Raw genomic sequence first — 26,988 nt, 5'->3', positions numbered from 1 at the left:
TGAAGATGTGAATCAACTAGATTTCTCACATATTATAAATATAAGTGGCACGACCATTTTAGAAAATTGGCTGTATTGATTAAAGCTGAACATATACATACTTATGCTCAAGAGATTTTACTCTTAGATACATAACCAAAGAAATGTGGGTATATATGTACTGGAATGTTCATAGTAGCTTTACATGGAAACTACCCAAATATCCAGTAGTAGAATAGATAATAATGGCAGTGACATATTCACATAATGGAATGCAGCAATGAAACTGAACAAACAACAACTACCCGAGATTCTAGAGGAATCTCAAGGCACAATGTTAAACACAGGAAATTAGATACAAAAAAAAACTATACTGTATAATTCTATACATAAATCAAAATCAAGCAAAACTAATCAATGCTTTTAAAAAATCATGGTGGTGTTTCTCCTGTGGAGGAAGGGGAAAGTGACTGGAAGAAAGCATGAAGGTATCTTCTGGAGGGCTGATGATGTTCTTTTTCTGTATTCGGGTACTGGTTACATAGGTCTATTTGGTTTGTGAAAATTTTATTAAGCTCTCTACTTATAATGTGCATTTTCTGTAAATATAGATTTAAAAAAAAATAAAGGCAGTGTTAACGCACAAATTGAAAGACAGTCAAAATCTGTATAACGAAAAATTTAGGAACAACTGACATATATAATCTAAATGAGAAAACTGGGGATTCTTATAATAACTACTTGAATAATTATATTCTAATAGATTCTTTGATTTATAGAATTTTTTCATATGTTCAGAATATGAATCTTCAATTAAGAGCCATTGCTGAGATAAGTTCTGGATTCTTATAAAGGGAGGAACAATAGTCATTCATACTTTTTCGTTCCCTATTCCCCATCACTCAGTATTTTCAGAGATACGTGGTCTTTGTGTTAGGAGTAACTGCTAATGCTATTACAACAGCTTTTCATGAAGGACCAAAGATTTACCCTTAAAATAGCACAGAAGATTAGGCAATACAAAGAATATTTATCTGCCATTTTCTTCCTTGCTCTCAAATTTCTTAAGCTTTGGTTCGTTAATCATGAAAGAGTCCTTGAAAACGTTTATTTTGCTTTTCTAAAGCACATAAATATAATTTATGCTTTGATGTCAATATCATACAAATTAAATGAAACTTCATAATTTGATAAAGAACTAAAATATATATATTTCATAGCATTCACTTCAATATGATTCTTATTTCTGTGCTGAAATCAATACATGATTTATGGATTTTTTTTTCTTGTGCTGAGAAGATGCTTTGAGAAATAAGCTAAGAAAGTTCATTCAAAGATTATAGAGTTTATTTCTCATTTATTTAAGAAATATTTATTCCCTGCTTACTATCTAACAGAGTTAGGGAAAAAAAAGAATAAAAATTGCAAATGACTAATTTTACAGCAATTATAGCAGTTACCCTTTCTTGTACTTCCATTGATTTACAAATAAACTGTTAATTACTAATACCTTAACATATTCAAAATTAAAACTCATCTAAAAGATGTGCAATAGAAGCCCTTCTACTCCATTTTCCTCCTTGTCCCGACACAGGTTTTAGATATTGTGTACTTCTTCAGATTTTCTTGATGCAAATATGCCAAATACAATATATATTTTAATCCCCTCCCTGACTTACACAAAAATACTTTATTACACACTTTGTTTAGAACTCTGCTTTTTTCAAACAACCATACATTAGGGAAACTTTCCAAATCTTCATATAGAAAACGTCACCACTGTTTGTTATTTGTAGAGTATTACATTGTACATGTACATCATAGTTCATTTAACTAGTACCCTACTGATAGACATTAGGGGTGTTTCCGATCTTTTGCAACTTCAAACAAAGCTAGAATGAAAACTCCTAAACATATGGTATTTTGTAAGAATACAAGTATATCTTTAATAAATTCTCAAAAATTGTACTGTGAAAAAGGTTTATGCCTTGGTCTTTTTCTAGAAATTGCCAATTTTCTTTCCATGGGAGTTGTGTCATTTTGTACTTCGACTACATGTACATCTCAGATGTACCATGGAAAAAGCTATTCCTCTCTTGGAGTCTCTAAAACACATTGTTCATATGGCAGCTTTCAAGGACTAATGCACTGCAATAAACTACATGAAACTCTTTATTCATTTTTTCCTAAACATATCTGTAAAATTTGTTCACTTAGTAAATTTAAAAGCAAATGAATTTTCAAATTAAAAAACCATATGATTTCTAATGTGCTGGGAGAGCAACTGTCTACTTTTCTAACCAATATCTTTTTGTGATCTAAAAATAAGTATACCCCCTACTACAGTTTTTTTAATTCACATTCAATTGTTTAAAATTGTGTATGTAATCAAATGCATGTCACTTTCAAATGTTTTCCTGAAATATTTACATGTTTTCCTCAAATCAAATCTTTGTTACTTCTATAGTTTTCTTTAAAAGTTGTAATTTCAAGGGTTATTTAATCTTATGATTGCCATTTTCAGTAATCAGTGTCACCTAAAACATTTTTATTTGTTTTTATCCTAATAAAGTAACGAGAAAACAAACATATCTGCTGATACTCTTCCTAGAACAAATCCTCAAATAAATACAAGGTTCCAATATAACTGTTTAATCAGAAAACATGTAAATGATAATTTTTACTCCTTCAATAAGGATAAAACAATATATATGCAATCTACTTTGCATTTCAGTCATTCAGAAATTAATTGTGAGGTTATCTGAATACCCTGAAACAAAATGGATGACCCCAAAGAAAAATTTTTAGAAGTTGACACATTTTCTATGCATTCAGTTAGTAGGTGGGACAGACCCATACTTAAACTTTCACCTGAGTAATGTGTACTGTTAGGCGAATGTTTCGCTTTAATATAAATCAACTAGAATGCACTTACAATAAAAGACAAGAATTACCTAAGAAAGGTTAAGACAAAACAAAACCAAAGCAAACAGCAAACACACACACAAACAAACAAACAAAAAACCCATTATAAATAGCACCCAGGATAAAAAGCTTATCAGTCTAGGACAATTTGCAGATGTCTGACAGGGCCTAATGATTTCTGAGGAAATCATTTTAATTCTGTAAAATGCTGATGTTCACAATGATAATATTCAGCCATTTTTTAAAATCTGCAATTTATTCAGTTTTAGAAAACAGGTATAAATTGTATATTTTAGAAAAATATTCATATAAAACAAACTGGGCACATAGAAGGGTAAGATTCAATTACCCAGAAAAATAACAGGTAAAGAATATGCCTATTAAATTTCCCAATGAATGAGGAAATAAAGTAAAATTTCTTATTTAAAATTAGCATATACTATGGCTGTCTTTCCGAAGATGAACCATAATGGGTTCATTAACATTTTAGAGGTTATTTAGCATACAACTGCCTGTGCCAAGCCAGACCTTGGTTAATAGCCAAAAGAATACTTGATCATTTCTAAAAGCTAGTTGGGCAAATTTCCAATTAAATGACTGGGAAATTCAAGAAAAAGTCCTGATTTTACTTTATTTACTTTCAGTTATACTCCAACTAGACAGGTTGGTCTGGTTTCTAGCCCCAGTTTGCTAAACATCCTTGTTCAAATGACTGTCTAGCCCTCCTTAGTTTCTTCATCACCAAAGTTAAGGAATTATAGAAAACACTGTATGTTAGTAAACAGAAGGAGTGTGCTAATAAAGTGAAACAAAGAATTACTTCATTAGGTCATATGTCTAAATCTATACTATTTCTATATCTACCTGTATGTATTTTACATTAAATTACCTCAAACTAAATGTCTCTTTATAACATATCTAAAGACTACAATAAAAGAGTTAATAATTACTGCAGAATCCTCTCCAACACTCAACATTTGGTACTGTCAAAATAAAACAAGGTGCTCGTGTAGTCATTTAAATTCACTTAAAATATCACAGTAATCAATTATCCTCTAATATTCCAACCTAAAAACAAATTGTTATCTGACATTTTTTTTAAACAGTGATATGTATCCAGGATATTTTTTAAATAATGTTTCTAGCACATTATTTATACAAGCCAAATAGTAGATACAACTCAATTATATACCAACAGAAAAATAACTGAATAAAGTTTGGTACATTCACTGAAAGGAATAATATATAATAATGAAAATGAATGAAATAAAGCTATATAAAGCTCAAAATATAATGTTGAGCAAAAGAAGAAAATACCTAAAATTTCAAAAACATCAAACAGAGGCAAAATGTAAACAATATTATTGTTTGGGAATACATATGAAAGAGATAAAATTACACAGAAATTATGTAAATGATTATCACAACAAAGCAGAAGATGGGTTACTTCTAAAAAAAAAAAGGGAGAATCTATATATGAACGTTTCTGGGATACCACTAATGCTCTGTGGCTATATGGATTATTACTAATATTACTATATAATTATTCTTCCTATTATATGTATATATTTCTATACCATGTTGTATTTTATAATAGAAAGTTTGGAATGATAAACTTTCTGAAAAATAGTAATACGTTCCTTCAGGTAGGAAGATTCCTCTTTTTGCTAACAATTTTATTTTCTTGGTCTACATTTCTAATTTTTATTGCAATAGTTACATAACAAAGAAATGCCTAATTCTCCACAATCTTAATTAAGAACAATTTCACAGGCTTTTGCAATGGCAAAAAAATAATGACATTAAAGAGTATAAGAACAAGGAGTTGGGCATGGTGGCCCTTGACTGTAATCCCAGTGGCTCAGGAGGCTAAGGCAGGAGGACTGTGAGTTCGAGCCTCAGTAAACTAGTAAGGCCCAGGGCAACTTAGCCAGACCCCATTACAAAATAAAAACAGGGCTGGGGATGTGACTCATGGGTTAATAAGCACCCCCAGTTCAGTCTGTAGTACTCTCCCACCCCACAAAAAAACAAAAGTATAGGAACAGTTATCCTTGATATTTGCTTGCTTGCTCAATGTTTCATCTATCATTTTTCTCTTTCAAACTTTTGAAAAATTCCAAATTAAATCCAGGTAATAATTTTATGTAGGTTTCACTCTAAAAAATACTGAATAATTAGCTTGAAGGTAAGAAGAATCACTCTTTTAACTCTCAAACTTAAAATCAATATTGGGAGCACCTGCCCATGTATACACAAGGGAAGAGTCCATGATCACTCAGTCACTTCAGATTTTAAGAACAACCCATGTTACACATGGCTCATTGTATGTACTAGAAAACATAATAGCTGGATTAGGGGCAGATATACAAAACAAGTTACTTTTAAAGTCCACTGTACAAATTGTAAGATAGGTTGATTCAATCAAATAGACCCACCATGGTCTGATTTACATTACACAGAAGCAGTTTTAAATATTTTCTTTAGAAAAACAAAAGCACAGGAAGTTGAAATTATTATAAAAGATATCATCATTATAGTAAACTGACTTGCATTACAAAAAAAGCACATGCAATTTAGGAAACCCTAAAAGGTCCATCACCTTGTAAGTATTTTTCAATTATGTTTGCTATAACTTTTAGATGCCATTGAAGAGAAAGCAGACAATGAAATTTGGAAACAAGATTATCACCATCATTAGGATCTAGATTATCAATATGATGGCAGTGATATGGCACTGTTATTATAAAAGAGATGCTTTTGTTGTATACTGTTTTTTTTTTGTGAATGTAGGCAAGGGTTCCTTAGTGGGTCCAGTTAACCACTTCTTTGCTCATCTACTAAGTGCCAACTTTAAAAAATTACCTTGTGTCCAGCAGGGAGCAGCATTACAACAGTCAGAAAACTTAACTGGAACATGAAACTGACAGAAGAAAAAGGGGGGGGAAAAAACCACACTTACCATATGTCTGTTTTACAATACATTCAATTTTAGGGTAGTTGCAGGGCTTCCAGGAAGAAATCTAAAGAATGTCTCAAAGCTTATGTGGGTGATCCATGGTTTCAGGATTCCTAAAGCAGGAAATTAAAATTTTATTAAGTAAAAGCTTCTCTGACCCAGATAGAGCTGAATTAATGTTATTTGACGAAAGGTTTCTCAGTTAACTGTTTACAAGGCATCTTAATAGGTCAACAGGATTTCGAACTTCAATATTCAATGACACCTGGATTAAAAATAATGTATTAAAGTCCATTATCCACCACAGAGTTAGAGTATAAGAAGAAAGTAATTAGTAATAACAAATTATAAGATATCAATCCACATAGAACTGTGGTCAAAGAGTTAAAGAAGGTGACAAAGGCAACCATAGACACTTGATACATCAATCTCTTCTAGACCTTGACAACTTACAAGCAATAGAGAGGATATAAACAGTCACTTCTACAAGTCAGCATGAATATCTGAGATTAATTTTGAGACTGAACAGGTAACAGAGAAGTAGTTTATAAAACTGACGTGTAAGACTAGTCAGACCTTTACTAAATATGAAGACCACAGATGATATTGCAGAAAAATCTCATCACCAGTTATAAGACGACAAGGGCAAACATTGTTTGACGCTGACTCAAATGTCAAAACCTGCCTCATACACAATTACAATACATCAGTGCTTATAACTAAAACATTTTGTCTTCACTTCATTTAAATTGTTAGTTTGTTTTATATTTGTTTGCATGTGACTTTTCAGTGTCCACACCAAAACCAAATTTCTAAATACATATGACTACGTATACTTTACATGATATATATTATGCATTGAAATATTCTTAATAAATAATATTTATTTGAAACAATGAATATTATGTAAAATGGTTCTTACTAATTTCTTCTAGCAAAATAATAAGGGGCTTGACTTTAGTGAACGATAACAAGACTACATTGACTCCAATAATTATCATTTATTTGAATGAAGTTGAAATAAACTGTAATATCTTAGTTGTACTATATTTTGTACTATTTCTCATCTTCTGCTTTCCTTAGAGATTTCATTTTATCCCCCCTCTGACCTTTGCTTTTGTGCACTTCACTTTTCTGATATTCCTCATCTCTGCCAATTTATCTTCTCTCTCTTTGGTAATAGATTTCATGTATACACACACACATATATATTTTTTTTTCCTTTTTGAGGTAATGGGGATTGAACAGGGACACTCTACCACTGGGCTACATTACATCCACAGCACTTTGTATTTTTTATTATTTTCAGACAGGGTCTTGCTAAGTTGCCAAGGGTAGACTCACACTTGGAATCCTACTGCCTCAGCCTCCTGGGGTGTTGGGATTACAGACATGTGTGGTCCCCACGCTGGTAATGGATTTCAATGTCAACTCCAATATTTGTTTTAGTCTTACTCCTACCTTTATGAAGCTACCACATTTTCCCCTTTTATATCAGGACCTTTAAAAGTGAGTTATCTTTGTAACAGCAGTCTGCTTAAATATATTCTTTCATCTAATTACAGGTATTTTGCTTGATCTTAACAATCTCACCTAACTGGGAGATTGAAGTAAATACACTTCAATTATATTTCTGCTATTCATAAAATACTTGGAGTTATTTAAGTATTTGAAAAACTAAACATTCAATTGCAATTTGAAACACCCAAAAATCTCAAGGAAATCTAATTTCACTCACTCATTCCAATCAACTGGAGTCCACCTCTGTCATAAAAAAACAAAACAAAACAAAACAAAAAATGGTAATTTAGGGTCTTATTACATTGCTATAAATAAATACTGAGGAACAAACTTCTTTAAGTCAACGGAACTTTAGTGCTGTTTAATCATGTGTGTGCATACACATATGCATGCATACAATATCCCTTATTCCTAAAAGATAAAATCTGATAGATGATTTCTTTATGTCACTCTCTAATATGAATATTAACATTAAAAAAGATATTAGTATGCTGTGAAATAACTTCACAAAAATGATTATTCACAAGTTTTGAAATTTTTAAATTTTATAAAATTTTAAAATTAAAAAAATTTAAAATACAACACATTTAATTATAAATGTATAATATAATTACTTAAAACGAGACTGTAGTAGGTTGAGTGGTGCCATCCTCCCACACACAAATTAATGTCCTCCTGGAATCTTAGATCATGACCTTATATTGAAATAGTCTTTGCAGATATAATTAAGGTAAGGATCAACATGAGATCATACTAGATTAGGGAGGGCCTAAAACTAATGTGAATGTCCTCATAAGAGACAGAAAAGGACACACAGGGATACAGAGAGAAGGATAATGTGAACATAGAGGCAAAGACTGTAGTTATACTGCCAGAATCAAGAATGACAGGAGTCATTGGAAACTGGAAAAGGCAAGGAAGGACTCTTCCCTCCAATCTTCAGAATAAACGTGGATATACTGACATTTTGATTTCAGATATTTGACCTCCAAAATTGTGAGAAAATACTTTCTGTTGTGGTAATTTTTATGGCAATCTTGGGAATTAATGCAGATTTTGGTAACAGGTAGTGGGTGTTGCTCTAATAGACACCTAAAACAGAATAGCTTAGCTTGCCTAGAAGAGACTGTTGGTAGAAATAGAGATGTTAAGGCAATTTCAAGAAGGGCTTCTAAAGATGTGAAGAGGAAGGCAGCAAAGCTGCTATTCTTTAGAAAATACATATGTTTTTCATGAACTAAATATCAGTAGAAACATAAATGTTTAAAGGAGCTTTTTTCCTCTAGCATCACGTTTTCCCTCATATATGAAAGTTGAAAGATTAAAAGAAAAAAAAAAAACCCAATGGGGAAAAGAAGGGATGCCATGAAAGTAGAAGGGTGACCATTAGGGTAGAGGGAAGAGAAGGGGTTGGGGTAGGAGAGTAGAGGGAAATACTAGGGAGTAAAATTGAACAAATTGTATTTTCATATATGTGCAAATATGCCCACCATTCTGTATAATTGAGAGGCACTAGTTTTTTGTTTTTTTTTTTTAATCAGCAATAAAATAAAGGGACTTCTGGTAAGGTCTTAAGCAGAAAATAAGAAATGGTATTGGAGCACAGAAGAAAGGTGATCCTCATTACAAAGTGGCAGAAATTTTGGTTGAAATGTGGTCTACTATTGGGTGGAAAGTAGAACTTGTAAGAGATGAACATGGATATGCAGCTGAGGAGGGTTCCAAGTAAAGTGTTAATGGCATACACTGGTTCTTCTGGCAGTTTATAGTAAAATGTGAGTGAAAAAGAGATAAATTGGGGAAGAAATTTTTAAGCCCCTTGTGATTCAGAAAATTCTCAGTCTAAAGAGATGCTAAAGCATACTTTGGAAGAAGTGGTCAAGGGTGTTGCAAAAAAAATCTTTTCTGAAGAGATGAGGTGTGTGACTAATGGCTTCAGTCAACCATCTCAGCAAAAGCTAAAAACAGAAATGAGGTTATCCAAGAAGGATATGTGCAGAACCCTGTGGTCTAATGGCATGGATCCCCTGACATTCATGGGAAACACATAAGACTTTTGACAATGTTATACCAGTAGAAACTCTGCCATCTTGGCAGAGAAAAAAAAAAATAGATGAAATGAAAGGCTGCTGGACTCCCCAAATTCTTTAAGCAGGAAATGGACTAATAGAGTTACTTTGCTACAAACATGTACTATTCTTCAAGAAAAAAAAGGGAAAAAAATAACTTGCAGGGTAAAACCATAGATGAGAGGTAGAAAGCAGAGTGGTCCCAGGTGCTTACAGGGTCAGACCATGTGAAGAGCCCAAAGGACAGAGCATGAAGCCTCAGGGAATTATTCCCAGACATTAAAACCAAATGATATTTGCAGTGCTGGATTTGGGATCAGTAAGCCCTTTATTCCTTTCAATTTTTCCCTATTGAAATGGGAATATCTATTGTACACCTTTTTCCTCACTACATTTTGGGAGCAGATAATTTACTTTTTAGTTTCACAGATCCACATACAGAAAGAAATCTTGCCCTAGAATAGACTACATTCAGGGTCTCCACTATGCCTAATTTAGACAATATAGATGATGAGATGTAGTTCTCTTTGAATTGATGATATTTAGATGAAATTTTGGATTTAGAGTTGATGCTGTGATGAGTTTTAGGGAGGATGTTGTAATGGAATGAATGTACACATACACATGGAGGTGAATTTTAAGGATGCCAAAAGTGAAATGCAGTGGGTTCCCCCAATATTTGTGTCTACCTGGAACCCTGGAATGTGATGTTACCTGGAAGCAAAATCTTTGAAGATGTATTTAAGATAAGGAACATGATGAAACTATACTGAGTTAGCTTTGTCCTTTATCTAATGAGAAACTCCTTACAAGAGTATAAAAGGACTCAAAGAGAAAGTCGGTATGAGTATGAAATATACAGAGATTGGAACAGGCATCTATGACCCAAAAAACACCCTGAAGCTAGGGGAAAAGCATGGGACAGTCATCTCACAACCTCCAGAAAAAAAAAAAATTCTGCTGACACCTTGATTTGAGACTTTGATTTCTATAATTGTGAATTTTTTAAAGTCACCATATTTGGGACAATTTATTATGACAGCAGTAATAGGAAAATAGTATACATACCTCACTATTGGAATTAAATGAAGTATATGTATAACATAAGGAAATAAAATACAATTGTTTGCCTATACTGAGTTCATTAAAAACTTATGCATACTTCCCAACTATGTAAAGCTCTATATCCTTTTGCTTCTACCGAATTTTTTTGTGTCTGAATTCTGCCACATAGCAGGGCCAGAGCAGGTGAGTAGGGATGAAAAGAATAATACCAATACTTCTCAAAATCTTTAAAAACTTAAAGAGGAGGGAACACATCCTAAAGGATTCCCAAAGGCCTGTACTACTAATACCAAAACTAACAAGAAACAACAAGAACAGAAAACAAGAGGCCAGTATCCCTTGTGAATACTGATGCAAAAGTCCTCAACAAAATACTAGAAAACCAAATTGGCAACATATTAAAAGGCTTATACACCATAGCCAAGCAGGACTGATTCCCACAATAGGAATATGTTTTGACATACAAGTATCAATCAATATAATACACTACATCAACAGAATTAAGGGAAAATACATAATCATATCAGTAGATACACACAAAAATCTGACAAAATTCAATGTCCTTTCAGAAACAAAACAAAACAAAACAGAACATAGCTCACATCACACTTAATGGGGAAAAACTAAACACTGAAAATTTTTCCCATAGGCTCAAGAACAAGGCAAAGACACCAATATTTGCTAGTACTAGTCAACATAGAATCTGGACATTCTAGTCATAAAAATTAGGCAAGAAAATAAAATAAAAGGTATCCAAATTAGAAAGGAAGTGTTAAAATTATCCGTTTGCAGATGATGTAATCTTATATGTACAAAATCCTTAACAAGCATAAAAAAAAAACTAGCAGAACTAACAAATCCAAAAATTTGCAGGACACAACACCAACACATAAAATCAGTTATATTTCCATACTTGTAACAATTAATAACCCAAGAAGTAAATTAAGCAAATTCCTTTATAATAGCATCAAAAAAAACCAAATTCTAAGGAATAAACTTAACAAGGGAGTAAAAGACTAGTACACTGAAAACTACAAAATATTGCTGAAAGAAATTTAAAATGACATAAATAAACGGAAAGAGATTCCTTTTTTTTTTTTTTTTTTTTTTTTTTTAGTACTGGAGATTGAACTCAAGGGTACTTGATCACTGAGCCACATCCCCAGCCCTATTTTGTATTTTATTTAGAGACAGGGTCTACCTGAGTTGCTTTTGCTGATGCTGGCTTTGAACTTAGGATCATCCTGCCTCAGCCTCCAGAGTAGCTGGGATCACAGGCATGCCAAGGCGCCCGATTAGAAGACTTAAAATTCTGAAAGTGACAATACTACCCAAAGTAATTGACAAATTTAATAAGCTGCTATTAAATTCCAAAGGTATTTTTGCAAAAATAGAAATTCATCCTAAAATTCATAAGTAATGTCAAATGACACTGAAGAGTCAAAACAATCTTTAAAAAGAAGAAGTTGGAGGACTTGCATCCCTTGATTTAAATTTTAATACAAAATTCTAGAAATCAAAACAACATGGTAGTCTTGATGACAGATCTACAGACCAATGGAATAAAGACTTCAGAAATAAACTTTCACATAAACAGTCAAAGGATTTTCAACAAATGTGCCAAAACTATTTTTTGTTGAAAAGTACAGTCTTTGCAACAAATGGTGTTGAGAAAACTAGATATCAACATGTAAAAGAATAAAGTTGTACCTTTACCTTATAATATATATGAAAATTAAAATGGATCAAAACCCTAAAAGTAAGAGTGAAAACTATAAGACTCTTCGGAAAAAACATGGGGCAAAGTTTCAATGACACTGGATTTGGCAATGATTTCTTGGGTCTGATAAACAAAAGAAAATAATAAATTGGACTTTATTAAAATTAAAAATATTTTGAGAATCAAAGAATACCATTATCAAGACAGTTAAAACACAGCCCATAAAATGGGAGAAAATATTTGCATATTATTATCTGATAAGGGATTAATGAACAAAATATATAAAGACTCTCTACAACTCAACAACAAAACCAATTAAAAAGTAAATAAAGGACAAGAAAAGACATTTCTCTAAGGATGACATACATATGGCCAATAAGCATATGAAAAGATATTCAACATCCTTACTCATTAGGGAAATGCAAATTAAAATCACAATGAAATATCACTTGACAATCATTACAAAGCTGTTATCAAAAAATAGAAAATAAAAACTGATGAGGATGTGGAGAAAATAGAACTTGAATGCAATGTTGGTAGGAATGCAAAATGGTGTAGTCACTAAGGGAAATAGTTTGGTAGTACCTTAAAAAGGTAAACATATAATTGTCATATAATCCAGCAATTCCATTGTTAGGTATATATACCTGAAGGAAATGAAAGCAGCAATTCAAACAGATACTTGTTTGCTATTGTTCACCGAAACATTATTCACAAAAGCCAAAAGGCAGAAACAACCCAGTGGCTATCAATAGATGAATGGATGAACAAAACATAGTATATGCCTATAACAGAATATCATTCAGCCATAAAAAGGAATGAAGTTACATGAACACAGAACATTACACTAAAAAAGAATCATTATTAAAAAAAAAGAATCATTATACTAAATGAGAAAATTAAGCAAATAACAACAAAAGAACAAATATTATATGAAGTACATATAAGAGGCAAATTCATGGAGATAGAAAATAGGTTAGATGTTACCAGGGGTTGGGGTAAGTGGGGAATAAGGAGTTGTTACTCATTAAGCATACTGTTTCCGTCTGGGATGATGAAAATCTGTAAATAATGGCAATGATTATATAGCACTGTAAATACACTTAATGCCACTGAACTGTGCACTTAAAATTGTTAAAAGGGGGAATTTTATGTGTATTTTTTTCACAAAGAAAAGTTTTCCTTAAGGGACTCAAGACTTTGAGCTAGCTCAAAGGGCTAACACAAATCCTTCCATTAAAGAATCAAAGCTGGGCTTCTGGTAAACTCTAAATAAAGTAAACAAGGTTCCAACTCTCATTGAGGGAAAATGTTCATCATATATGATAGCAATTCACTGATTTTCATGTGAGTTGATTTAGAAAATGTTAAGAGAAAAAGGAAATATGATTTACTTTCCTTCTTAACAAATTTGGCCTTAGAATATAAAATTATAACATTATTTTCAAGGGCTGGGGTTATAGTTCAGTGGTAGAGTGCTTACCTAATGTGTGTGAGGCCCTAGGTTAGAGCACAAGCACTGCAAAAATAAATAATAACAAACAACTTTCAAATTTCACATTTTTGAAGAATGGAAAAAATTATAAAATAAAATGACCTTTAAAGGTGTTCTGAAACTTTGATTTGGGGGAATAAAAAATATACAAAGTAAAAAATGAAATGAAAATTCTAAAGATTTTTTAAAGCAAATATTTAAATTATCAAGATAAATTTTAGTGCTGAACCACCCAAACAGAAAGTTCTTCCATCTGAGTTGAAATTGAAATTTCTCTGCTCTAGGAAAGGGGCAGGGGGAGGGAAGAGGATAAGGAAAGGGGAAATACTAGGGAGCATGGATGAATATGTAACAACAAATCCCACCATTTTGTAACACTATAATGCACTAATGAAAAATATAGAAAAAATAAAAATATATAAAGAAAAAAATAAATTTACTGCCCTAGAGAAACAAAGAGCTCTAATTTCTCTTTCACAAGATTAAAACAGGTCAGCATCATTCACTGGTGGGCTAAAGATGTCCCACTTACTACCCCAGTTGCTTCCACATCATATTTTCTCACAATACTAATCATTTTGAATATATACCTATTGTAGCAAGGCAAATAGATCTAATGCTAATAGTCAAAAATTGGCTAAATAAAGGTCTACAAAGGTCTACTTTGAGAAGGAAATTAAGGCTGAGTTTGGGCTCAGGTAAAAAGAGTGGAGAAGAGCATGGATTTTTGCAGTCAGACAGAGTAGGTCTACTGGGAATCCTAGCTCTACCACTTACAAGCCACAATGACCTAAAGCAAATTATTTATCATATGACTCAGTTAATCCCCAAATTTATTAATCTGTAAAGTGTGTGAGCATTATATATTAAAATATTAAAAACATTAGCAACAAGGGTGTTGGCGAGGATGTGGGGAAAAAGGTATAGTCATACATTGCTGGTGGGGTTGCAAATTAGTGCAGCCACTCTGGAAAGCAGTATGCAGATTCCTCAGAAAGCTTGGAATGGAAACACCATTTGACCCAGCTATCCCACTCCTTGGCCTATACTCAAAGGACTTAAAATCAGCATACTACAGAGATACAGCCACATCAATGTTCATTGCTGCTCAATTCACCATAGCCAGATTGTGGAACCAACCTAGATGTCCTTCAATTGATGAATGGATAAAGAAACTGTGGCATATATATACAATGGAATATTACTCAGCCATAAAGAATGATAAAATTATGGCATTTGCAGGCAAATGGATGAAATTGGAGAATATCATGCTAAGTGAGATAAGCCAATCTCAAAAAACAAAAGGACAAATGGTCTCGCTGATAAGCGGATGATAACACATAATGGGGGGTGGGAGGGGTTAGTGTTAGGGTTATGGTTAGGGTTAGGTAAATTTATGATTACACAAATGGTATGCCTTTACTCCATGTACAAACAGAGAAACAACATGTATCCCATTTGTGTACAATTAAAATAAATAAATAAATAAAAAAGGGTTGGGGATGGAGGTCAGTGGTAAAGCACCCCTGGGTTCCAGTACTAAAAAAAAAAAAAGTAAAATAAATTAATAAAATAAAAATAAATTTTAAAAAAATTACCTGAATCACAATAAGCGTTCAGCAAAACATTATTATTATTATTATTATTAATTATACCTTATGGGTATAGGCATGGAGGTACTGAAAAAGATCCTAAGGATACTTTATATTTTTGCCTTTACACTTGTTCCTGACACCTTGCTCAATATGAAGCCTAATGGGAATTTTAGTTCAAAATGACACAAATTTACCACTATTCCCTTTAAAAATTGGACTGAAATGATTGTATATTTTTTATCACCACCGAAATGTTTATTAATATGTAATTCACATATCATATAGTTCACTAAAGTTGTGTAACATTCAATGAATTTTACTATTTTCATGGTCACCACGATAAACTTTAAAACATTTTTGTCACCCCCAAAATGTATTCCATGCCTATTAGCAGTAACTTCCATGCCACCTCCAGTCTTATCTTTTATGATAGTATATTTTCAAAAAATAAATAGAATGAACACTGAAAAGGAAAGTGAAAAGACATGAACTAGAGATTTTGAAGGATTTCTACAAGATAAAGCATATGAAATTACAGTGATGGACTGGAGACAACAGTCCAGCACACAGGTTGGCAAACAATGGTTCATAGGGCAAATCTTCCAGCTCATCTTCTACTTTTGTATGTCAAGATAAAACAAAGTGTCCTAGTTTTTACACTTCTAAATGGCTGAAAGAAAAAAAAGGAGAATATTTTGACATGTGAAAACTATATAAAATTCAAATTTCAGCATTCATAAATAAAGTGTTATTAAAACAGACATGTTCATTTGCTGATGCTGTCTATGGCTGCTTTCCCACAGTAGAGTTCAATAGTTTAAAGAGACCTTACCAGTTGCTAAACCCAAAATATATACTCTCTGGTCCCAGAAAAGTATGCCCACCTCTGGTCAAACACAAAAACATGATAACATTTCAGGGATAGTGCAACTTTTCTTTCCATGGCTCCAAGGGGTCTTGTGCTGAATCAGTATAATGGAGCATAGTAGTCTAAAAAAGAAAATCTGGTCTGAAAGAAATTTGTTCTGCAAGGTCTGGAGGTTGGAAAATTAGGATAAGGTCTTTCTTATTTAGCTATTCGAGAAGGATTTAGCCTATTTGCTTCCCTATTTGCTTATCCTCTTTGAAGCAAAACACAAGAAATTAGACCTACCAACCAGTAAGAAACTCCCTGTTTTGTTTTGTTTTTTTCATTTAAAGTACAGATTTCTTGGGAAACCAAAGGAAGAGAAAACCTATTCCGGCTATCAATATCATTCAATTGGTCTTTAATTTATTAACATGAATGGACAACTGAGGATTACCAACAGTAAAGAAAAATACAGCCATGAAAAAGAATGCCCATGATAAAAACAAGCAATCCTGGAGAAAGCAAAAGAAATTCAGAAAGAAGAAAAATAGAAAAACAATTGTTTACCATCTTCAGAGATTTGGGGAAAATGTTGCATTTATAAAACTAGAGGCATGTGAAGGAATAGAATAAAAGAAAAATAGGGCTGGGGTGCAATGGCGCACACCTGTAATACTAGCAGCTCAGGAGGCCGAAGCAGGAGGATCGTGAGTTCAAAGCCAGTCTCAGCAACAGGAAGGTGCTAAGCAACTCAGTGAGACCCTGTCTCTAAATAAAATACAAAATAGGGCTGGAGATGTAGACAGTGTTCGAGTGCACCTTAGTTCAATTTCCTGTTACCCATCCCCCCCCAAAAAAAGTTCTTCAAGATAGGACTTATCTGGACTAACCATGGAAAAGTACTGGGACTGCAGTTTAACTACTGCTTTACAAAGAGTTATAATAAAAATTAAAAAAAAAAAACTTAAGAGGGAAGAAGGAATAAATTCAAAAAAGATAAAAATTAGTGACAGAAATTAAAATAATTAATGCATAATAAAATAATAATTAATAATTTTTTGAAAATACTACTAAAACAGAACTTTTTAAAAACTCAAAATCAGAAAGAAAGGACATGAATTGAGGGGAATATCAAAGATATAGCATGATGAATAAGAAACTACCACAAGTATGGAAGAGATTATAAAACAATTCAATATTGAAAATGCAATTAATGATAGTAAATTTTAAAAAGTTTTAAAAGTATTTCTTAAGGAAACACAACTCAAAGAGAAGTAAAATACAGAAGAAAAGTTATGAATTCTATTTTTTAATTGTGTAATAGGTGGCTCCAATTTGGTTCTGAGTTAATGATGAAAATGTTTCTTATAAGTTCTCATTTATATCATCCTACAAAGACTGATCACAAACATATTTCATAGCCAGACTCTAAACTGAGAAACAACAGTCAAAATGATATATTACTCTTTGCTATTACTATCCAATGATCCACGAATTATAATGTATTCAAAGGAAACTTCACTAGCCTGTGGGATTCTTCATGCAAATTCAGTAAATGTGATGTATAAAGATTCATATGAAATGGTTTTAAATACTTGACCTACCCCTAGGCTCCCATAATTATTCAAACTGAAGAGAAATGGATAACATCTCAGCAGAAATGTCCACAATAATTGGAACATCACAAATGCTTAGATTAGCACAGTAGCTTTATGCCTATGAGATGTGAGTTGACATGTAAAAGGAGTACCAGTTAGCTGTTGTTTAATTTCTCACTTGGGCTATGTGCAATTATAAAGAACAATCTCAGACTTAAAATCTATGAATACTAGTCCATTCTATCTCTACAATTATTTTTTGAAATCACTAACTTTTAAGTGTATGCTGCTTAAAATGTCTTTTTCACCTTTATTATTTATTTCTCATAGATACACTGACTCGACAAGTATTTTGGAACCAAAAGATGTTCATTACTTGATACATTTTTCTTATTACACTGAACATTCCAAAGTCTGAGTATTCAACAGTTTTTAAATTTTAATTTAAATTCCTGAGTTTTCTATTTATATTTAAAAATCCACCAAAATTAAGATGAATATAAGTACTCATTTACACTAGACAGTCCTGGCTTACTAGCCCCTCCGCAACTTGGCTGGCATCCAATATAATTTAGGACACTGACACTCTTAAATTATCCTAAATAATGCATTATTAAAGAGGAAAATTAGAAAATAATTTTAAATAAATGATAATGAAAGATTAAATGTTAAAAGTGCTTAGAGAAAATTACATCCTTTCTATATGTAGTCTATTAGAATAGAAGGCAAAAAATCAATTAAGCTTCTATTGAAAAAAAAAAAAAGAACCAAAATCTCAGCAAATCAAAACCAAGGAATGTAGAAGGAAGAAAATTAAAAAGTGAAGTAATTGATAAAATAGTAAGTAGAAAAAACAAAAACAAAAAAAGTTAAAAGTTGAGCTTTTTTTTAAAGGTTAATAAAAATTTAAAATCCCTAGGGAAACTAACAATGAAAAAAAAATAAAACACACGTTACTTATATCAATAATAAAAAAGACTTTTTAAAAAAAGAAAAAATCACTAGTCACTAAAAAGATAGTAACAAATGCTTCCATTACTCAAAACATACTAGAAAAGAAGGCTCAGAATAAACTCTCCATCAGTGAGGTATTTGGATAAAGTACAAAAAAAAATTATGTGAAGATGCTACACATTTAATAGAAAGATTTTTTTGTAGAATCAAAGTTATAAACATGTACAGCCATGGAGTGAGTTTGCTATTTTTCACAGATTTAATTTGAGGGATTAGATAGTGTGACTGAAATTCTGAGAAATAGTAAGTCATTCTTCTGAAGAACTCAAAGACCACAAATTAACTAATAGTAGAGAATCTAGAAAGAAATCTGTCTAATTTATATGTGGCTTTACTTACTGCAAAAGTAATGATGGAACAGAGTAGGGAAAGAATTGTCTTTTCAATCAATAGTGCTAGTCAACAGGGTATATAAGAAAAACAAATGCACCTTTACCCCTGCCTCATACCAAACACACACACAAAATTCAGTTCTGACAGATAAGACTAACCAGCAGGGCATTTAGAAGAAAATATAAAGGTCATCTTCAGAATCTTGGAGTAGGCAAACCTAGCCACAAAATGCTAGCCATAAAGAAAGCACTGATATCAGAATATATTTTGCCTAATATCAAAAGACAATTAAGAAAATGAAAAGGCCATAGACTAAGGTATTTATAATGTATTTATTTGAAAGTGGACTTTTATTGAAAATGTTTTTTTAAAGCCCTACAAATCCACACAGGAAAGAAATAAAACACAAAATTTTTAAGTTAGCCATCATGGACAGACACTTCACAAGAGGTTACCCAAATAGCCAACAAACATGCAAACAGGTGCTCAACTTCTTCAGGCCAAATTCTAATGACAATGTTATACCACAACCCTTACAGAATGGCTAAAATGAAGACAGCAAATATAAAGTTAAGGATGAAAAACAAGTGAAATTCTCAAACACTTCTAGTAAAAGTTGTTAAAATCATGTTGGAGAAACACTTAGCCACAAATGGGAAACGATACAAATTACTTTCAAAAGTAGAATGGATAATTAATTATAATACACTTATAAAGTACTATACAACAACAAGAATAAATCATCTTCAACTATACACATTAACAGGATTGTTTCACATTGATCAAAATAAGTCAAATACAAGAGTATATACTGTATGGTTTCATTGACATAATGTATAAAATCAAGTAAAGCAAAACTATGATGTTAGCAGTCAGAACTGTGGTTTCCTTTTGTGAGTACAGTGGAAGGAAAGAGGTAAAAAGATTCCCTGAGGTCCAAGAACTCCCTCTGTGCAGGAATGACCTTGATGTTCATTCCTTCAAATATGATGCCAGAATAACAGCAAGACTAGTAATAAGCCTCCAGACTCTCTTATACCCTTTACCTGCATTCACACTATGTAACATGGACCCTAGTGCTGAAAACCTGACTGAAAGGAAGTCCATTTAGGTCTGCATGCTAGTTGCTTACCAGGCCCATTGTGTTCTAGTGTACCTTAAATTGGTGGCCAGCAGTTAAAGTTTTCCTGGCTTAGAATGTAATTAAAGACTGAAATTACTGTAATGGCTGATATCACTTTGATGCATGGTGAGATGGCTTTATTGAGGATGTCTAGGTTAAAGTGAAACTTGAAGAATAAGTTCACCATTGGTCTTTAAGAGGAAGGTAACATAGTGAATACAGGATACTGAATGAATGGCTATAATTCAGAGGGAATTTACAAAGTGATGTTGCTAAAGAGATAGGTAGCAGGAACTGTATGCACATCCTTGAAATATTTTTTATATGATCAGACTTCTATTTTGAAAAGATCAATTTGGCTCTTGAATGTGAAGAAGGGACTGCAAACCAAAGATGAACCCTGAACACCCCAGAATGGATTGGAGAGCTCTTAAGTAAATTCCATAGGTTTTAGTAATGGACTGGATATGGTGAAATGAGATAATGAGGAGTGAGAGAAGAATTGAATGCAGTAAAGTTCCTTGGCATAGGCAACTAATTCTATAATTGCTTCTCTCACTCACTGAAATATTAAACACCGGATGAGGTTCAGTTGGGACATTCTGAGTTTAAAGTCCCACTAACTGAAGAGACAAAGTAAGTGAAAGAAATCAGAGAATTGATCTGCATTACAAATATATTAGTGATTAATGTACAAATGGCAATTGAAATGAGGGGTAGATGAAAATAGAATATGCAATGAAAAAAGAAAATGGTCTTAAGGGACTCTAAGATTTAATAGCAGAAAGGAAGAGAAGAAGTCTTATTTTCATTTACACCTTTGTGCCTCACCTCCTCTTTTCAAACAGTGATCTCTCTCCTAACTAGTTCATTTCTTCTAACTCAGTCTAGAATCTCTTTCCAGTACCTTTTCATTCTCTACCTCTTTCTGTCTGTCTGTCTCTCTCTCTTACACACACCAAAAAAAAAAAAAACAAAAAAAACAAAACAAAACAAAAAATCTTTCCCCAAACCTTTGCCATCTTCCTCTGCTTCCTCTGCTTCATACCAAAGCTTTCTAAAATGTAAAATAATCTTTTTTGGGATGGAGAGGGGTACCGGGGATTGAACTCAGGAGTACTCCACCACTGAGCCACATCCCCAGCCCTACTTTGTATTTTATTTAGAGACAGTGTCTCAGTGAGTTGCTTGTTGCCTTGCTTTTGCTGAGGCTGGCTTTGAACTTTCGATCTTCCTGCTTCAGACTCCCCAGCAACTGGGATCACAGGCAGGTGCCTCCAAGCCCAGCCTAAAATAATCTATTTTTACGCCATATTAAATGTCACTTGCAATTCACTTCTAAATATAATTATTTGACTTTTAAGTTTGCTACTTCAGAAAACTCAGCCTTTAACAGTTATAAAATAAATCACAATTATTAAATCAAATTAATTTTCCAATCCTCATTTTACTTTCTTTTCCTCTACCCATCTTTTAAATGATGTTCCCCAAAGTTTGTGACTCTTTTTCACAAAAAAGATGTAAAAAGATGTTAAAAAAAAAATATATATATATATATATATATGTAAAATATACATTTTTCCCCCTTGGTATCTCATACCTTGTGATAAATCACCAAGTACTTAATAATTTCAAATCTCTATCATTTACTAAATGATAAACACATAAACTACTAAATACTGAACATCCACATTTGAATACTCCATAGGTATCTCAAAATAAACATGTTCAAAACAGATTAAAAACTCTAACTTATGATCTCCTTACTTAAAGCAAGCAACATTGCAACTACAAAGTTTTGCTGCTCCTCCTTTATTCTCTGTCTTCCATCACTCACAAAGTTCCACTAGGCAAAAACATGGCTTACCTTTGATTCCTCCTCTCAACTTTCCTTATTCATGTCAACTCTACCCTCCGGAGTAATCTCTTTATTCATCCAGTTCTCTAAATCCCAATCACACTTGTAGTCACTCATTTTTAAAGCACACATTTAGCCATGCCATAATGATTAAAGAGATTGATGATGTCATTTTTTTTTTTTACTTGTAATTTTTCAATGACTCCCATTCCCTATTATCTTTCAGGGAAAATAAATCCTCAACCTTCAAAAATTTCCATAGGAAATTTGCTTAACTTCTCCAAAGGTCTCTTTAAAAAAAAAAAAAAAAAAAAAATATATATATATATATATATTTTGTTTTAGTTGTAGGTGGACATAATACCTTTATTTTTTATGTGCTGCTGAGGATTGAACCCAGGGCCTCACACATGCTAGGCAAGTGCTCTACACTGAGCCACAACCCCAGCCTTCCAGAGTCCTCTTAACACCTATATTAACCATGAATAGCAATCTCACAGCAATATGAAAACAGATTTAATGAAGAAACAGTCATTTAATTCTCAGTAATGGCTCCCATTCTTTTTAATGCTTATTTTCTTTATATCCTACAACTCAGACTAAACTTCCTCCTCATGAGAAATTTACCAAGGCCCCCTTCTGTTAGGCAGTTAGCTAGACCACATCTGTTCTTCCTAGCACTTACTATATACTTTATTTGCCTATTTACCCATTTATCTCCCCCACACGTAAACTCAAATAGAGCACAGACTAAATTAGTTTTTTCCTGTAACCTAAGCTCTTAGCACACTCCCTAAAATTCAGTATGTACTGAATAAATAATTGCTTGGATAATGGCACACCTGAATATATACATACACCTTTTTAACTCTTCCATGAATTCTTCATTCCAATTCTTTATATTCAATTCTATTATCTGCGGCAAATTCAAGAATAAGAGATTATTTGGAAGCAAAGTTTTTGTCTGTTTCAAAAAAGAGATAGGTTAAATCAAAATTATAACAATGTTATACCAGACATATGTCCTAATTTCTCAAATGCCTGCTATGAATATATGGCATGCTTCCCAAATCATACTAAAAGTTCGAACATAATTCTTCCATGCTAGTAATGAGACAAACAAAATACCACTTGTTACCTTAAAAAAACTAAAGGTTTAAGAAAATAAAACAGGAAACAAGAGACTATATAGTAAAGAAGCCTATAAAATCAACTATCTATAGTATTTCAAAGTTTTCAGATTATCAAAAATACTCAAGAAGTTTTTATTTGATAGTGGAATGCTTTGTCACTTGGGTCTCCCAACTGCTATATACTACAGTACAAAATTAGCACAAACTACTTAATATGTTCTTTTTTAATCTATATTTTTTAGTTGTAGGTGGACACAATACCTTTATTTTATTTTTATGTGGTGCTAAGGCTCAAACCCAGGGCCTCATAAGTGCTAGGCAAGCACTCTACCACTGAGTCACAACCCCAGCCCCTTAATATGTTCTCTTTAAGAGTTATGTTGTTTCTATGTGTTAATCTTATGCCCCTCCCATGAGACCATTTATTACTATCGGCTAGCTTGACAAGATTAGGTTTAAGCAGACAGTAATCAGTCAACGACTGAGTGATTTAGACTAAAGATTTGTATTGGTGAAAGTTTTTTAATGAAAGTAACTGTGCTCAAAGCTTTCTAACTGATATACTGTTAAAACACCAAGTTTTTTTTCTGAATATGATTATTTATAATAAAGAAAAAAGAAAAAAAATTCCTACAAAAGAAAAACTTTAGTCTCTATTTAGCAATACTAATTTATCAAATAAAATGAGCCAAAAAGTTTCAACAGGTCACTCGGATGTAAACAATTCAAAGGCAAGAATTTGAGTGAAGTTTGGATGTATTAAGTACCATTAGCCAGAAGTTGTAGTTCTATCTACTTAAGAGGTTGAGGCAGGAGAATCAATTAAACTCAGGAGTTAGAGGCCAGCCTGGACAACCAGTTAGAAACCCCTGACCCTCAAAAGACAGTAAAAAAATACATAAAAGTTATCATAGATCATTGGTCAAAGTCAAGAGTAACTAGAGGTGAAGGAGTGATTGGGGAGTTCTTTTTTTTTTAAATGTGTACACATGTCAATCATGAATGCCTTCAAAAACCACCCACCCCCAACCCCCATATCTGATTTGGGGAAAAAAAAAAAAAAAAAAAAAAAAAAAAGTCCAAAACACAGCTCTAAATTACATTTTTCCACATATAAAATTCACATTGTAATAAGAAAGCTCTCGATTCACAAATTATTAGAGATCACAAATTACTAGAACTACACATCAAATATCAGGTTTTAAAAAAGAAAACTAAAGTATTTTGTGTTATTTGCAGCTGCTTTAACAGCAAACGACAATTAAATGTGTGAACAAGGTTGTCAGAGTAACACTTGTCATTCACACGGCTTATGGGAAGACGCTCCAAGATTTCCAGAAGCACTAATTAAAAATAACAAAAGCTTCTTACGGGAACTTATCAAAGGGGAATATTTTGTCAGACAGAGGAAAACCAAATCGCCTCAAAGTTCAAGAGTCTATCATCCAACCCAACTACTATTAACTACTAAAGAACTAACCCCAGACGGTCAGCAAGCAACTCATCAAGGTAACACTTCCAATCCTTCCAAAATAATACAATCACGAAGGGGTAAAAAAAGCCTCATGAAGAATAGAACGAATTTTCTCTTAGAAATCAAAAGAGAAAGTCAGGGGAAAATATCTCCGGTTTTTACTATCGAGAAAGGAAGTAAGCTCCAATTTAATCAATGGCTTCATTAAGCCCTTAGAGCTTAGCGCTTCACCAATCTTTTCTTTAACTCAACGTGAATGAAGGCAACGAAAACCAGAAGAAAGGTGAATGATATTACCCACCTCTGTCCCCCAAAGAACCCCGGAAGACCCTCACCCAAGACTCAGGTGGGTCTTTCTCACCTGGGCCCCGCAGAAGTCCTCGGTCCTTACGTCTGCGCACTTTTCAGCAATACGCCTTGCGATTGGTTGACTCGGGAGGGACCTCTCAGTCTTATTGGCTACAGGAGCAGCGGTCAGAGAGAAGAGGCGGGAGTTCGGCGCCGACTCTGACAGGCCGGCTGCTTGAGTTCCCAGGGCTCCGATTGGGTCAGCGCGCGAGCCTCCAAGATGGCGGCAGAGGCAACCTGCAGCTCCGGCGCGGGGAGTACCACGTCTGTGGCAGCGGCCGCCCGCAAGAGCAACATCACCAGTTTCCAGAGGAGGGGTCCTAAAGCCGGTGGGACCGAGAGCAGCGGCCCTCGACTGGTGTCCATTGCGGGCACGCGACCGTCGGTGCGGAATGGACAACTGCTGGTATCAACCGGGCTCCCCGCCCTGGACCAGCTCTTAGGTCGGTTCAGAACGGAGATGTGGGTTCACCCGAGGGAAAACTTAGGGAGGGGACCTGTCGGGGGAGCCACCTTGACCCCTCCTTCCCCCCTCTTCCAGTGTTTCCTCAGAGACGTGGAAAGGAAAGCCTGGCCTGAGGGAGGGGAGGAAGGGGTGCAAGATTTCTAAGTGCTGTTGACTAAACCCGTTTTAGTGCCCCACTCTCTTCTCGCCCTCTGCCCACTAACCCATTCGCAGATCACGATGGAATCCCTACAGGCTTCCTAGTGAAAGGGAAGCATTAATATATGGAAATGGTTGGACTTTCACCTAGGACTCTTTCATGGTGTCTGAGTACACCCTTATACCAACCTCAAATAGCTCACTGCTCGCAATAAACTACAAAGTTTTTATCATTATGAGAGAAGGGGTTCTTTAGAAAATGCTGAAAAAAGTATTTCCCCCTCTTTCACCTCCAGGCAACCATGGTGGCTTTAAGAGACTGTATGCTAAAGACGTATGTTGACTCAGAGTAGTTAAAACCACCCTTCGTAATTTGATGATTCAACTCCTGTTTGCATTGAATATATGTATTTTTAAAACTTTTTTTGTACGTGCACTTTGCTTCCCAGAGATGATTGCTGCTACATGTGAATGGATAAGTTTTCATTTAATTCACATCTTAATGGAAAAAAGAAGTCCAGTTCTTAGACTTGATTTTATAATTCCTGCAATTTTTCATGAAAAGCCTACTGAAGAGAATGCTTGTTTAATAAATGTCATGTTGAAAGTATTGACCAGATTAGCCTGATAAGACAAACCTGTGTTAATAAAGTTTATAGATTAGTTAATTTCTGTCTAAATGCTGTCTTGTTAAAATCGGTCTGCTTGTATTTCATTACTGTTTTCATTGTATGTGTCTGTTATATCTGGTACAGTTTCATAATATACTGCGACTGCATTTGCTTATTCTGGTACTTGACATTTTCTTTCCATAATCCCCTGACCCCGCAAGGTAAGCTTTTCAAACATTTAGGGCAGAAGAAAGTAACAAGAGTAGCAACTTGTGAAAGAGTATGTGAAAGAGTATGACTTCTTGATTCTGTTATTTTTTTTTAATGTATTTAGTTGTAGATGAACACAATACCTTTATTTTGTTTGTTTAGGGTTTTTTTCGGTTTTTGTTTTGTTTTGTTTTGTTTTTTTATGTGCTGGGGATCAAACCTCATGCATGCTAGGCAAGAGCTCTACCACTAAACCACAGCCCTTGATTATGTTATTTTGAATCCTAACTGGATTCGAGTTATTTCTACATAAATTTAAGTATCTTGACTTAATTGTTTCAAGCCTATTTTCCCCTTGAGTTGCAATGGTACTCAAAAAGAAATGATTCAAATTATATATTTAGCAACTATTTATTTCACATTTTCTCCACTGTGAGCTTCTCTTGGTGTCCTCCTATATTTGAACTTAAAGCTTCATAGCTATTGCTAGTCATTTTATACGTA

General features: G+C 33.5%; 2 protein-coding genes across 6 annotated transcripts in view; one reads left to right on the top strand and one right to left on the bottom strand.

Annotated features, from left to right (window-relative positions):
* The window catches only part of Immp1l (inner mitochondrial membrane peptidase subunit 1), a 74,975-nt gene extending 49,856 nt beyond the window's left edge, over positions 1-25,119 (bottom strand). For 2 of the 4 annotated variants that reach the window (XM_047516712.1, XM_047516714.1), the window contains exons 1-2: positions 25,073-25,119; positions 5,867-5,976 (exon numbers count right to left, since the gene is read on the bottom strand). In XM_047516712.1, coding sequence (XP_047372668.1) covers positions 5,867-5,869 — 3 coding nt within the window. In that variant the 5' untranslated portion in view covers positions 5,870-5,976; positions 25,073-25,119. Of the gene's footprint in view, positions 1-5,866; positions 5,977-25,012 lie in introns of all 4 variants that reach the window. The other 2 variants (XM_047516711.1, XM_047516713.1) reach the window with 1 other exon arrangement.
* A 152-nt stretch (positions 25,120-25,271) lies between these two features.
* The window catches only part of Elp4 (elongator acetyltransferase complex subunit 4), a 264,679-nt gene continuing 262,962 nt past the window's right edge, over positions 25,272-26,988 (top strand). For both annotated transcript variants that reach the window (XM_047516710.1, XM_047516709.1), the window contains exon 1: positions 25,272-25,502. In XM_047516710.1, the coding sequence (XP_047372666.1) occupies positions 25,280-25,502 (223 nt within the window). In that variant the 5' untranslated portion in view covers positions 25,272-25,279. The remainder of the gene's footprint in view (positions 25,503-26,988) is intronic.

The sequence above is a fragment of the Sciurus carolinensis genome, chromosome 11, assembly GCF_902686445.1.
Source record: "Sciurus carolinensis chromosome 11, mSciCar1.2, whole genome shotgun sequence".
Lineage (NCBI taxonomy): Eukaryota > Metazoa > Chordata > Mammalia > Rodentia > Sciuridae > Sciurus > Sciurus carolinensis.
Note: the sequence above shows the minus strand (reverse complement) of the source record. Positions and strands in the feature narration are given on the sequence as shown.